The following is a 13,842-nucleotide window of genomic DNA, read 5'->3' on the forward strand; positions in this document are numbered from 1 at the left end:
CAGGCTGGCTGCTGCCCTGCTGCCCGCCCGGCCAGGACGCTCATCGCCCGACCCCATTGTGCTCGTGCATCTGCTAAAGGCATTTGGAGAGACGCAGGCAATAAAAAATAAAAATCAAGTGGAACGTGTGTGTCTAATCCATTAACTTCCTCCGGCGGCTCCCCGGGGACCCGGCGAGGAGCAGAAAGAATACGTGGATATTGCACGCGCCCTGGCACCTTGTCCCCGGGCCAGCCCCGCCGCTGGCCACTGCCACGGGCTCATAAATCACCGCGGGCGACAGCGTTTCACAGCTCGCTTCCCTGCCAGGATATGGCCATTCCTGCTGATTACACGGCCGGGCGCGCGGGGGAAGCTGCATCTCCCACTTCCAGGAAGGGAGGATCCGCAAGGAAAACGCATTGATAAAAAGAAGAACGAAATCAGCTTTGTTCACGTTGCGAATCTCCCATTGTTCCTGCTGCGGCCGTCGGCCCTCGCTGGAGAAAGTATTTCCTCAGCGATAAATCTCCTGGGCTCCTCACAGCCCTCGCCTTGGCACTGGATTCTCCTCAGCTTGTTTTGAAAGAAAAAGCAGTTTTGGCCACGGGCCCCCCCCCCGTGGGGTGCACTGGGCCATTCATGGTGTGACTTTGGGGAGTGAGGGACATCCCCGGGGTGAGGGACAGGGTCTGGTGCCCATCCCAGAGGTCTCTGACCTGTGTCCCCAGACAAGGGGACCTTCCCTGCCACTCCCAAAAGCTCCACTCCCATCCCACAGAGCCCGTGTCCTCCCTGCCGGCACGGCACAAGCCGGGGAAAGTGAGTCTGACCGGGGCCACACTAATCCCAGTGCTGAAACGTGGAGCTGGCAGTGGCCAAGCACTTGGAATACAGGAGTCAGGCTGACAGTCATACAAGAAAAATAGATCAAGTTTCCAAGAAAATAGAGCTGAGCTGATCTGATTTTCATCAGCATCTTCAGCCGCCTTTCGGGAAGCCCCAGCCCACTCCTCATTCCTGCTCTTTGCTTTACAAACCACTTAATTCCTTGTTGCTTTGGAAACCCTCACAAAGACCCTCTGCATCCCCCAAAATAACGAGCAACAGATGCTGCTTTGACCTCAGCGACTTCCTGGAAACATACATTTGTCAAAATAAAAATAAAAAGATTAATGTGAGGAAGGCTTTTAAATTATAAGGAAACAGCAGACAGAGCCCGGCCGCGCACGCCGAGCCCTGGGACTGCAGAGAGAGCCAAGGATGGCCAGGGAGGGGCTGTGGGACCAGGGGTCCCTGTGCCCAGGGGGTTGGGGGTCCATAAGGGCTGGGTCTGACAACACTGCCCACAGCAGGTGACACCAGGAGCAGGCTCAGGATCTCCTCCTTCCTTCATTTTTCAGTTTACAGGAGCAACCAGTCTCTTCTACAGAGCTTTAAACCCTCTTTGCCCATCTTGTAGGGGAGGAGATGTGCAAACAGGAACTTAGGGTTACAAGCACTTGGGGCACCAGCAAGTTCCAACCTCCCTCTGGCTGCAGCTGCCTGGCACATCCCAGGGACAGAGCTCATGCACAGGCACGTGCCAACAGCACCCGTGATGCCCACAAAGGGACAAGGGCTCCTGCCAGGACTCGTGACAGCCACACTGGTGGGTGACACAGCCTGACCAAGGCACAACCCACCCCACCACAACCCTGCGCCCACAGCACTCACCAGAACCACAGGCAGGGGGGCTCCACAGGCTCCAGGCAAGGGAAGCCCCTTTTCCCTCACAGCTTTATAGAATCAGCCAAAAACGAGCTGCTGGGAAGGGCCTCCTTCTCCTTGGCCTGGTGGGAGGTGGGCTGGGTCATCCTGGGGGTTTGTGCACCTGGGGCAGGTGTGTCAGGGGCACATTGGGCATCCCCATCCTCATCCTCATCTAACTCCTGGTCGCACCCAGCTTGCTGCTGCTGCACCACAAAGCCTGACCATGGGACCTGAGGGACAGCCCTCCCAGGAGGGTGTTCTCCCCCTGGGCACCCTGTCACCAGGATGGGGGTGCACCCACCTTGGTGAGGGGCTGCAGTGCCCGGGCTGCTGCTGCAGGATGGTGAGCGGTGGGTGGTGCTGGGGCACCGTCCCCCTGCCCACGCTGGGGAGGTGACAGTGGCACAGGGGTCAGTATAGACGGGCTGCTCCCGTGCCAGCACCCTGGGATGTGTGAGGTCCTGCTGCACCGGGAATGCAAATCCTGACCCGGGCTGGGCCAGGGGCTCTGCCTCCCCCGGGATTCCTGTGGTAGCCATGACAACGCCCATATACATTTACATATCCATCCCGGGGACATCCAGAGCAATTGTTTCGTGGGGGTCGTTTCCATCCCGCCACAGGACGTGCCAGTGTTCCCTCCTCACACCCATGGCCACTCCTGCACATGGAACAAATCCTGTGTTGCCCCTTCCCTGGAGCCCCCGGTGCAGGGGCAGCCCCTTCCCACCCGAGTCTGGTGGGAGGGTGGCAGAGAGGAGAGAACCAAAAAAATGACTTTCCCTCATGTCAATGAGAGCCAAGGAAGGGCCGGTGAGCTCGGTGGTGCGGGCAGGTGCGTGTGGGCACTGCCAGCCCCTGACAGCGGTGCCAGGGGCCTCCTGTGCCAAGGGATGATCAGAGCCGTGCTGGAGCACAGGCACAGCCAGCCCTGCTGGCTTCCATGGCAGCAGCACATGCCGAGGACACTGGATGAGCCCCGGCCTCCTTCTGCCTCCCACACTGCTCACCCAGAGGTTCTGCCTCGCAGCTCCCAGCTGGCAGCACCTCAGCACTGCCAGGAGCCCGGGGTTAGTCACAAGCCAGGAAAGGCAGCTTGTGTGCTGAGTTACAGGGAGGAGAAGAGACACTAGAGGGGTGCACACAAAATAATTGCTGCCTTGCACGGAGCACCACATGGAGCCGTGCCCACAGCCCTGACATGGCCAGGAGCAGAGCAGCTCTGGCAGCCAGGAGCGAGGAGCCAAGCAATGTGCAGGGACACTGTCCCCTCTGCTGCTGGCTGCCTCTCTCCTGGCTCCTGGGTCCTCCAGGGGCACTGCAGCACCAGGGTGGGACTGCAGCATGATGCCAGCATGGCATCACCTGCAAGCTTGGCATCCCCTGAGAGCCTGGCATCCCCTGAGAGCCTGCCATCACCTGCAGCATGGCCACAGTTCCCAAAGGAATGGACAAGCACCACAGCTCCCCGTGCAGGCAGCACAGCAGGTCCCACCTACACACACTGTCCGTGGGGCCACAACCCACCGTGCTCACACCGTGGTCACCCCAGGAGCTGCCGTGCTCTGCTCAGGCCCATTGGGCTCCCCCTGCACTCCTGTGCCACAGCAGGACTTGTGTCACCTCTTGGAGCTCCTCAGGGACACTCGGTGGCTGCTGCCCTCACCCCATCTCACAGCCCCAGGCACAAGTGCCGTGTGTGTGGGGCTGACGGAGGGCTCAGAGCAGCCCTGTCCCAGCCCTGCCCCACCAGGATTCCAGACCCACCAGTTTCCTCTGCCCTTTCCACCGAACCAGCCCGCAGAAAGTTTTCTAAACTTGAGGAAACGAGAGTCAAAGCAGAAGGAGCCCAAAGCTGAGCCGCAGCATGACCTCAGCAACCTCCCCCTTTGTCCAGCCTGGGCCCTCACTATCATGTGTCAGCATTTGCTGGGTCCCCTCCTTCGGGGACACACCAGGGCCCTTCCGCAGGAGCGGGGCCTCCCCACAGCCCCCCTCCTCTAATGACTCTGTTATCTCTGGCACTCCCAGCCCTGCTTCCCTCCACCACCACAGGGGTGATGTCCTCCCCGGGCTGGCAATCCTGGGGGAGCAGCATCCCAGCCCACACCTCCCAAACCCCTCATGGATGGATTCATCCCGCTGGGCTGGGCTTGGGATGGCACTCTCATCGTGCTCAGCGGGGCAGTGGTTGGGATGAGGGTTTGATGGAGCAGCTGCAGGTCACAGCTGAGAGTAAGGTTCAGCTCTGCCAACAAACGCCCTCCTATGGATGCTACTCCCATTCCATCCCATCCCATTCCATCCCTGCTTCAGGCCTGATGGAAGAGAGGCAGAACAGGGCCCGAGGGAAGATGGAGCACAGTTTGCTGTCTGAAGCATGAACCTGCCCGGCTGATGTGAGGGCACTGACAGGCAGGGAGGGTTTGGTGCAAAGGAAGGAAATGGAAGAATTAAGTCCACAGAACTTCCCTGCTTTTGTTCTCCCTCCCGCCCCCGCTCTTCTCCTTGGCCGCTCGCGCTTCTTGCTGGATGTGTATGGCTTGATACTACCCAAGCAAGCTGGAAACAGGGTATATCAGCTGAAAGCAATTTACTTTGAAATCCAGCTGCCAGATTTTCCTTCATTTGTTTACTTTTAAATGCTTTTTTAAAAGCCAAAGTACACAAGGCAGCCAAATTGCTGACATGTGTGCCGGGCCGGTACCCCGCAAATGCTGCATTCTTTCATGTCCTCCTGGGCTCAAATCCACTCATGTTTATTTAAAATATGTAGAACACTTCAGCACTATTAAGGACCATGTTTTATAGTAAATGGAAAAAGATTTCCTCGCAGGCCGAAGGGAGAGGAAAAGAATCACTTCAATTCAGTTTTGTTCCGACAGTCCTTTGCCTGCCCACCAGGGCCCAGCCACCCACATCCCGCCGACGGGCTCGGCCCAGTGCCAGGGCCTGGGAGCTGCTGGTGCTCTGGAAATGTTGGAGACAGGTGGACATGGGGCTCCAGCAGCACTGGTGGGGCTCAGCCTTTCTCCCCTCCCAGATCCATGGGGCAGTGGGCCTACAATGAAAACAAAAACAAACACCAAGGGGGGGGGGTTGGAGTCATCAAGGCTCTCCACAGCTCCAGAGTCTTGATTTAAAGCAGGATTTCACCTGGAAACATGGGTGCTAAAGCTGCAGGTGAGAGACCAACCTGTGTGACCCCAGCTGCAAACCCCAGGGAAAAGCAGGAGAGGAGGTGGCAGGAACAGGTTGGCAGGAACACCGGGATGGAGCAGATCCATCCACAGCAGAGAATGAGGCACTACAGGCCTGTTCCAGATGACATGGAATGACATCCTCTCAAAAGTAGGATGCAGATGGGAATGGATAGCAATACATATTTTCAGGTCAATAACAGCTAAAAGGGGAGTAGATGTTCAAATTCAGGATTTTTAAGTACATTATTAATGTGGGTGTTTTGGGAGGGAACAAAGTGGAAGAGGCATTTCCAGCTAATGCTGCCTTTCCTCAAACCACCCTGCTGTGGCTGACATAAGCTGCATTCTGTGGGGTGAGGTAAGGATGCACATCAGAAAGGGAAAATGTCAATAAACAGCAAATAAGTCCTGCAGGCCCTTGTTGCTGTTCAAGCTGAAACAAACACAGAAAGGCAACACGCAGAGAAAGGAGCAAGGAAGTGACATATTTTTAATCAAATTATCTGCTACCAGCAACAGAGATGGACAGTGGCTCTATGAACACATTAGTGTGCCTCTGACAGACCTTCCTGAAGGAAAACACCACTGATGCAGCCAGAATCACTCTGTTTGTTTCCTAACAAAGAACACAAGAGAGCAGAAACCTCCTCTTATTAATTACTGATCATTTAGAGCACGGCACATTCATGGTTTCGGCTGGACTAGTAAATCCTCAAGAGGATTCTTCCAGGGGAGTCCCAGACTCAGATTATGTCATGCCTGAACACAACCTCCCACAACAGGTTAGAAGAAACAAAGGCTCTGAGCAAGTGATGATGGAGAGCAGAGCAGGGTTTGCAAGGACTGGGTGCTACACATGTTCTGGGGGCTTTGGCTCCTGGAACCACCTCCCTGGCTCCCTGCACCATTCCCGGCCACCAAGGCAAAGAACAGCTCAAAGGGGAAGGCAGGGTGTGTCCTTATGATCTCTGAAAGGCAGGAGAGACCTGAGGAGTTCAGAATTGGGAAATATCCCTCCAAGACTGCTCAGAGGGACACCTCTCATCTTCCATCCCTCAGCAAGGTCTCCAGGTGCCTCCCCAGTCAGAGAGCTGCCCACCAGCACACCCACAAAGGGCAAGCTGGGCAGAATCTGCAGAGGAATGTGCTTCAAATGTGCTGGGCTGAGTGGCCAGGGTAGGTGATGGCCAGGGTAGGTGATGGCCACCTCTCTGCCCATCCACACCCCATCCCCGTGTGTGGCTCCTGCTGCTCACTCTGGGGAGGGAGAGCAGCGCTGGGCCTTGGGGCTGTGCCTGCCCTGGGCCAGGCAGAGCTTCCCCCAAGACTCCTCTAAGGCCCTTCTCAAGGACAAAGACAGTAAACAAGCAGAGATCTGTGTTGGGTGGAACCATCCCATGGCAGAGGAGCCAGGGCAGAGAGGGAAGTGACAATGCCCCAAGGCCACACAATGAGATAGTGACAGGCAGGAAAGGGAAGCCGGGTTCCCTGTCCCCCGGGCAGGGCTGTACCCTCCAGTCCCCCTGCTCCTGCTCTGCCCCGCTCTGTCCCCTCTGCAACACGCTGGTGTTAAGAGACAGAAAACAAACACATGACAGCCTGTAAAAATAAAGAGCCCTGCAACTGGTAGTAAAGACTCCAGCAGCTGTAAGGAGCCAAAGGCTTCTTGGAGGGGGTTGGATGGAAGTCGAGTTTCCCTCCCTGCCGGTATTGTATTTCTTTCCTCTGCCAAAATGTGCTTCCTGAGCCTTGGGCAGAGCTCTCCGCGGCTGACCCTCACCTTCCTCTGTTTAGCCTGGAGCTCGGGCTGGCCACGAGCGCCTGGGGCCGCGCCTGGGGCCGGGCAGAGCCTCCCGCTGCGTGCACATGGCCCGGGTCAGCCCCGCTGTCAGCGCCTTCCTGAGAGCCAGAGCCAAGTCGGGCCACACCTGAGCCCCCGTCCCGCAGGAGCGGCCGGGCAGAGCCGGGACACAGAGCCCGGAGAGAGCCACGGCTGGGACAGGAGGGGCAGCGGGGGCAGAGGGTTGCACTGGGGGGATCCATCCAGCCCTTTTCTCCCGGGCAAAGATGTGTCAGGTTCCCTCTCGGGTTCCCTCTTGGCACAGCAGCACCAGGGAGGCAGCGACAACAAAGCAGAGGTCAGACGGTGCTCTAACCAAGGGGGTAATTCTGGCTCCATTAAAATCCTCACTCCTGTTTGCGTGGAAGCAGAAGGCTGTGCTACTGCTTAAAAAGAGCTGAACCACCCTCAGGGTGACTCACAGCCCTTCACAGAGCTGCCATGCTGATTTTACAAATATTAGAGCAATGCCTCAGAGTCAGGGGTTTGTACCGTTTAACGTATCAACTTAGGAGCAGACCCAGAGCTCTTTTATGGAGCTCCCCTTCCCTGTATTTTATTTCCTTTCTCGGTGCCAGAATTGTAGCCAAAGCCGAGCTTAACAAAGCAACAGGCACGGCCATTCTTCCCAGCCCTCATTTACCCTGGTGAGAAGGGAGAAATTAATTTAAACCCCATCAAAACTGCGGAAGCTGTTTTGGCATTTTGTGCTGCAGAGCACAGCATGAACCAAACGCTCCCCTGCACCACCTGCACTCACCCAGCCCAGCCAAGAGCACAGGAACTCACAGGTTGGAATCCTTTTGTTCAGGTATCTGCAACAGACAAACGTGATCTCAGGTGTTTCTCAGAAAACCACGAACAGAAGCACAGGGTTATGTTATTAAGACCCTTCAGTGTGGTCGTGTCTGATCCTGACAAAGAGAAATAATGTGCTTTTGGTAAGCACAGGTAAATACTGCAGTTAAGCAGCTCCCCATCCTTGCCTGTCCCACGCTGCCTACGCTGCCTCCCCCAGCTCAGAACCACCCTGTTCTCTGCAGCACCAGGCCCACCTCCTTTCTGGATTCAGAGGAGCAAATACAATGTACACTGGGATTTCCCAACCACCTCCATCTACTTCAGCTCCACCTTAGCTTCCTCAAATCACATCAAATGTGATTGAGCTGATCAGAACATTTTCAAACCATTTTTCTTCCTCTTCTCACTTCATACTCGAGAGTTTTTATATGTAGGAAAAATCAACTTGCCACAATGTTCAAGTGAATTTTGCAGCAAAGACAAAAGATCTAATCAGGCTTCTATATTGAAGTAGCCTTTGGATTTTCACGACGGCAAAATCTTCCCACAGATGCCCAAAATCAGCTTAACGCAGCCACAAGAGGGAGTCTGAAATCTCCTGTTAATGCCCAGATGGATTCTGGCTTCTGAACTCTTCCCGTACAAGAGCACGCAAAGAGCTTCGAAAGGATTGTACAATCCTGAGCTCCACGTTTCTTCTCTAGCTTTACAGGAGTTTCCTTGCTCTGAAGGAAAAGGTTCTTTAAAATCATGAATCTTTGGTATAAAGATGCAGCTTTTTCTTTTCATACAAATGAGGTGGGGAAACACCTTATTGATCCACTCTGGAACCAGACTGCAACCAAGGGCAGGGGACAAGGGGTGCACGAGTGGGTTTTGCCCTCACCAGTCTCAGTTTATAAATACTTATAAAGCCTTATAAAGGCTTTTCCCAACCAAAGTGACACCCAGAAGTGCATTTTACAGCAGGGGTGATAACGTGCATAATTTGACATGCAACAGAATTGTGGAACTTGCAGGGGAACTAAATAAAACCAATTCCTTCCCTGCACTTGCTCAGAGCTATGGCTGTGAGCAGGGTGGGAGCTGCTGTGGGACTCACGGGTTTTCTTTGCCAGCAGTACCTTCTCCAGGGGTTTTTCCTTGAGATATGAGCAGAGTTGTTTGAGGTCAGGGCATGTCAAACCTCCAGATGTCTCGGAGGGACACTTTCTCCTCAGAAATGTGCTGTTGTGCTACTGCTGCACTAGAAAACACACACTGCCACCTTACTGAGATTAGAAATTACACTTGGATTTCACTCCTCCCACCCATAATCTGAAAGAAAGGAGCGTGGAGGGGGCACTCTACCACGACCTTGGCTTCACATTTTGTTAATTTGACACGTGATTAGAAGCTTTGGCAGAGCTGAGAGCCCTCAGCAAAACAAGTAACACTTCTCACAGCACCAGTGAAACATTTGTGTTGAATCTGTAGCGTCTGCTCTCCATCTGCCAAAAAATTGTCAAGACACATTCCTCCAAAATACTTTTATGGTCTTTACTCCATCTTGACATCCACTTGTTCTAGCTTCCAAGAAAACATTACTGCTCCAAAGGGGCATCTATGTTTGGGGATTTTGAGCAGAAATAGCTGCATACAGGCTGTTATCGAGAGCCCCATGAAAAACCTCTGGCAACACTTTCTTTTTGTAGAGATTTAGCCAAGAGATAAAGACTAGGAGCAATTATCTCAGAGAGGTTAATGAAGGAAGTGCTCACAGTGCAGCTGAATTCTACTTGACTTCATGACTTCATTGTCCTCCTCTGCTGATCTCTTTTGTACTTTCACCTGCCCAGTCCTGCTTCGAGCTGAAGAGGGGCTTTAGGCCAGCAGACAGTTAATTCTGACATTTAACAGTCAGTGCATCAGTGCTGGATCCCCCACCTCTGACCCAGGAGGCTGTAGATTCAGCTGTCATGAAACAGATGAACAATCTAAAACCTTTGAGGCTGCAGCATAAATCACTATTATTTTTTTTTTGCTTACAGTATTAGCCAACTTAAGGGTGGGGTTCCTAACAGGCTGTCTAAAAAACTTGCCCCCCTATTTATGCACATCCTTCTTTTCAGAAGCAATTTAATGGGGGAAAAATACCCTTTAATTATGATTAGGGGCTGACTACTGGAATGCCCACGCCTGTTTATTCAAAAGCAGATGTTTAGCAGTGCAGTGGTTCGTACATTTTGTTGACAATAGTATATTATTAGTGAAACATGGTAATATCTAAGACCTCTTTCTGTGAGGCTGCCTAATGTTGGAGTGGGTCAGCAACCAAAGATCTGATGGGATACGTGTTAACATCCCAGAACAATTTATCCTCTGCTCTGCCAAACCTCATTTCACTCACTCAGCTGAATGTAATTAGACCCCAAGCTTGTCCTGAGCTCAGTCTCTGCAAAGAGGGGTTATCTTTCTTCAGCAAGACGTGGCTGCTCTGAGACACTGGCAGTGACCTGAGAGGAGAAACTGCAAAGGGGCAACACCATCGAGCAGATTTAGACAAGGAGCTGCTAAGACAGCCCGATATGTACATTAAAATGCAAACATGTATACACTTGGAGCACCTGCTTTGAGTTTCAGTCAACGCACCCCAGCAGAGAGTAGCAAGAACCCACGAGCCACACAGTGCAGGAGCTATTTTTAGATAAATGTTATACAATTTTCCCTCCAGCTCCATGGATCAGAAACATATGCTGCAGCTACAGACCCATTACAGTTTAATCCTACCTCAAACAAGGAGATGTTAAATCTCCAGATCCCAATAACATCAGGCTACTCAAGGAGCAGGGCACTGTTCTGCTCTTTGCCGTGGCTCAGGTGACACAACCTGACCCAGAGCAAGTTGAGCTGCACGTGGCTTTGGGAAAACAAGTTCACTGGATTTTTTCTGACCTTGTAATAATGTTTTTGCTATTGGGTAGAGGTGAATGAGAGACTAGGTCCAATTCCTACGAAACATATCACTTTCAGATATCGCAGAAAAGGTGTATTTTAAAAAGCTGATTGACTCCTCTATCAAAAAGAAGGAAAGATCTGCCCCAAACCCCTCAAGTCAGGGCCTTCAGTCAAGATAGAATACAAGCCACTTTCTTACAGGGAATCTGTGTCTGCTTAATGGGACACAAGATCCTTTAGAAGGAAATTTTTCCTTCAAGGTGCTGAAAACAGAGAGTGTGATTTTTACAGTGTAGCAGCCTGGGTTGCCCCAGCAAAAAATAAAAAGTATGGAAGCCACTGACCTTGCTGCATGAGGAACAAGCAGCTGGCAAGTACAACAGGGATCTCTACGTCAGAAACAGCACTGACCTCATCCGACTAAACACGTGCTCCAAGACTGATTTCAGGTCAAATCCCTGCAGGAGTCCCTTGGCAAAACGCACAATTATCAGGTGCAGGACCAAAGGAAGACATTAATGACTTGTTTGTTCCCAGAGTTTCCTTGATGCAAGTGGCAATGTTCTCAGTAGGTAAATGAAGTCTCACACCAGTTTGTGATTGATGGGGACAGCAGTCAAAGACCTGGGCTACATCTGCACACGTCATGGACAAACCTGTGTCACCAGCAGCCCACTGGCGTGACTGGGGCTCAGAGGGTCCCAGGGCTGTGTTACTGCAGAGCCCTGTGCAAACAGGGAAATGCATTGTTCTCCTTGCTGTGAGGGTGAGTTTAAAGGACTCTGCTCAGCCACGTGATGGTTTGGGGCTCTTTAATCGTTACTTATACCCAACGCACACCGGACAATTTACACGCGCAGCAACACATCTCTGCACCTGAGTCACAGCCTGCCCACTTCACCAGGACCAGAAAAAGAACCTGCTGCCAAAGCGAGCAGGCTTCAGCTCCCCTTCAATGGGTGGGTTTGGCTCTGGTCTGGGTCTAGAGTGATAGGGATTCTCAGGCAAAGGACGGTCTGTCTTCACCTTCGTAACCTGCAAGGGAAAACAAAGGAATGAGACAACTTCCCACAGCATTTACCAGAAAAGCCACACTGAGTCAGAACTTAAAGGAAGAACTACCAAGAAGTACCAAACAACACTAAGGACACATTGTTCAGCTGATTAGAGCTCCTGAGTGCTTTTAAAGAAAGGGAGGGGAGGGGCACTGCACTCAAAACTACGGAGCAGTTCCACATGACTGTGAGCTTCACTCCTGAAGGGTGAGTCTCTACACCAGTAAAAGCAAAAAGCAAGAGTCTCACTGCCTAAAAAAAGCACAAATCTTCTAGGAAAGCAACCCAGGAAAACGCTGACAAGAGTCTTGACTCTATTAGGCCACAAACTTCCAGTGTTGAGTTCAGGAATCACCATCTGGCCAGGAGATGTTGCAGACCTGGTCTGGACAAGATGTCCTTATGGAGGGAGAGAAGGATCTGACTATGAGACCAAAGAGGTATGAAGTTACCTTGGAGAGCTCTCCCAGATCAGGTCTCACCCAGCCCAGCTTGTCCAGCACACAGTTGTCAAAGGCTGCCTGTTGCTTCCTGCAGCGCCGCAGCTCCAGCAGGTTGGTGTAGTCGATGCACGTCCAGTACTCAGTGAAGGGCTCTGCACAGTGGACCTTGATCTTCCTGTGAGGGGCCACACACAGAAAACCCTCAGCACCTGTCATGGTTTTAATGCTCTTCTCTCTTACTCACTCAAACCTCAACTTGTGGTAAAGCGTTTCTTGCAGTTCTGAGTCCTCAGGAACATTTAAATCTTAAAGGAAGTCAGTACTTGAAGCATTAAACAGAACTTGACACAAATACCTGTAAAATTTCTATCACTGTAGCTACAACTAGTGCTAGCAATAACTGTAATGATATGTGGAGGGTATTCTGGCTGGGCAGATGTTCACAGCTCCTCCACAGGAGATCCTTGTTTTGCCAAACAATTCACCCACATGATACAATGCTCCAATGCTTCCAAATTATTTTGATATCTCAAACTCAAGAAGCTATGCTTAGAACAGAGGTTTCTGATTACCAGCTGTTAGACTGGAGGTGGACACGCTTTGAGCTAATCAAATGAGGTCCTTTACTAGCAATACTGGCCCTGGATCTATATTTTTGGTGCATCTCCTTAAGACTTCACAGTAGTTCACCTGTGGAACAGGGAGGACAAACAACACAAAGCTCAGGTTGGATTCCTGGCTTTCATAACACAGCTGCCAGGTGCAGCAGCAGCAGCAACCTCCCACCACTGCCCTGGGATCCCAACAAAAACCCAGGCCACCTGCTCTGGAACAGAAGCTACAGGGCTTCATGTGAAAGGATAAAGTCATGTATAAATAAGCAAGACAAAACAAGTGGCCTCTATCCCCTGGAGCTAAAGTTTAAGAAGCAAAAATAAAGGCTTTGAAGGCTGTGATAGTGCTGGCACTTTTAATTAGAACCACAGAATGGTTTGGGTTGGAAGGGACCTTACAGACCATCCAGTCCCACCCCCTGCCATGGGCAGGGACACCTTCCACTAGCCCAGGCTGCTCCAAGCCCCGTCCAACCTGGCCTGGGACACTTCCAGGGATGGGACAACCACAGCTTCTCCGGGAAACCTGTGCCAGGGCCTCCCCACCCTCACAGGGAGGAATTCCTTCCCAATATCCCATCTAACCCCGCCCTCTGGCAGTGGGAAGCCATTCCCCCTTGTCCTGTCACTAGTACCCCTTGTCACAAGTCCCTCTCCAGCTCTCCTGGAGCCCCTTCAGGCAGTGAAACGCTGCACCAGGGTCACCCTGGAGCCCTCTCTTCTCCAGGCGAACACCCCGAGCTCTCCCAGCCCGTCTCAGAGCAGAAGGGCTCCAACACCGCAGCCGGACCAGGCAGGTCCTGCGGCCCCGGCGTGTCCCCGCTCACCTGAAGAAGTCGAGGGCGCACTGGTTGACCTGCCGCCCCTCCTTGAGGCACCTGCGCGGGTCCTTCTCCTCCCAGCGGCACAGCATGAACTCCTTGTTGGGCCGGTCGCACTGCGAGCCGTAGTGGTGCGCCGCGGCCTTCAGCACGGCCGAGCTCACCGCCACCTGCGGCGGGGGCAGAGCGGCCGTGAGGGGGAGAGGGGTGAAGCAAGGGGAGGGCAGGACGGGGAAGGGACCGCACTCACCTCCTGCACATCGAGCTCCTCCAGCGAGGGCACCTGGACGGCCCCGGGCATGGCGGCTCTCCTTGAGCGCCCTCAGCGCCCGCCCGCACCGCGCATGCGCCGCGCAGGGGCGGTGCCTCGAGAGGGCGGTGCCTTGCGGGGGGGCGG

General features: G+C 53.1%; 1 protein-coding gene across 1 annotated transcript; it reads right to left on the reverse strand.

The window, feature by feature from the left end:
• Positions 1 to 11,307: 11,307 nt before the first annotated feature.
• Positions 11,308 to 13,808, reverse strand: NDUFA8 (NADH:ubiquinone oxidoreductase subunit A8). Its single transcript, XM_027687385.1, has 4 exons — positions 13,696 to 13,808; positions 13,452 to 13,615; positions 12,020 to 12,185; positions 11,308 to 11,547 (listed from the first exon to the last, which is right to left on the reverse strand). Exons 1-4 carry the CDS (start codon positions 13,744 to 13,746, stop codon positions 11,410 to 11,412), a joined length of 519 nt encoding a protein of 172 aa, XP_027543186.1. The 5' UTR covers positions 13,747 to 13,808; the 3' UTR covers positions 11,308 to 11,409.
• Positions 13,809 to 13,842: the final 34 nt, after the last annotated feature.

This window comes from Neopelma chrysocephalum, unplaced genomic scaffold, assembly GCF_003984885.1.
Source record: "Neopelma chrysocephalum unplaced genomic scaffold, ASM398488v2 Primary Assembly neopelma1_74, whole genome shotgun sequence".
NCBI lineage: Eukaryota > Metazoa > Chordata > Aves > Passeriformes > Pipridae > Neopelma > Neopelma chrysocephalum.

Coding starts and splice junctions, on each gene's coding strand:
- NDUFA8 (XM_027687385.1), bottom strand. CDS start 13,746: ATGCCCGGGGCCGTCCAGGTGCCCTCGCTGGAGGAGCTCGATGTGCAG. Junction 12,186..13,451: donor TGCGCCCTCGACTTCTTCAG/GTGAGCGGGGAC, acceptor GGCCCCTCACAG/GAAGATCAAGGTCCACTGTG. Junction 11,548..12,019: donor ATCTGGGAGAGCTCTCCAAG/GTAACTTCATAC, acceptor TTTCCCTTGCAG/GTTACGAAGGTGAAGACAGA.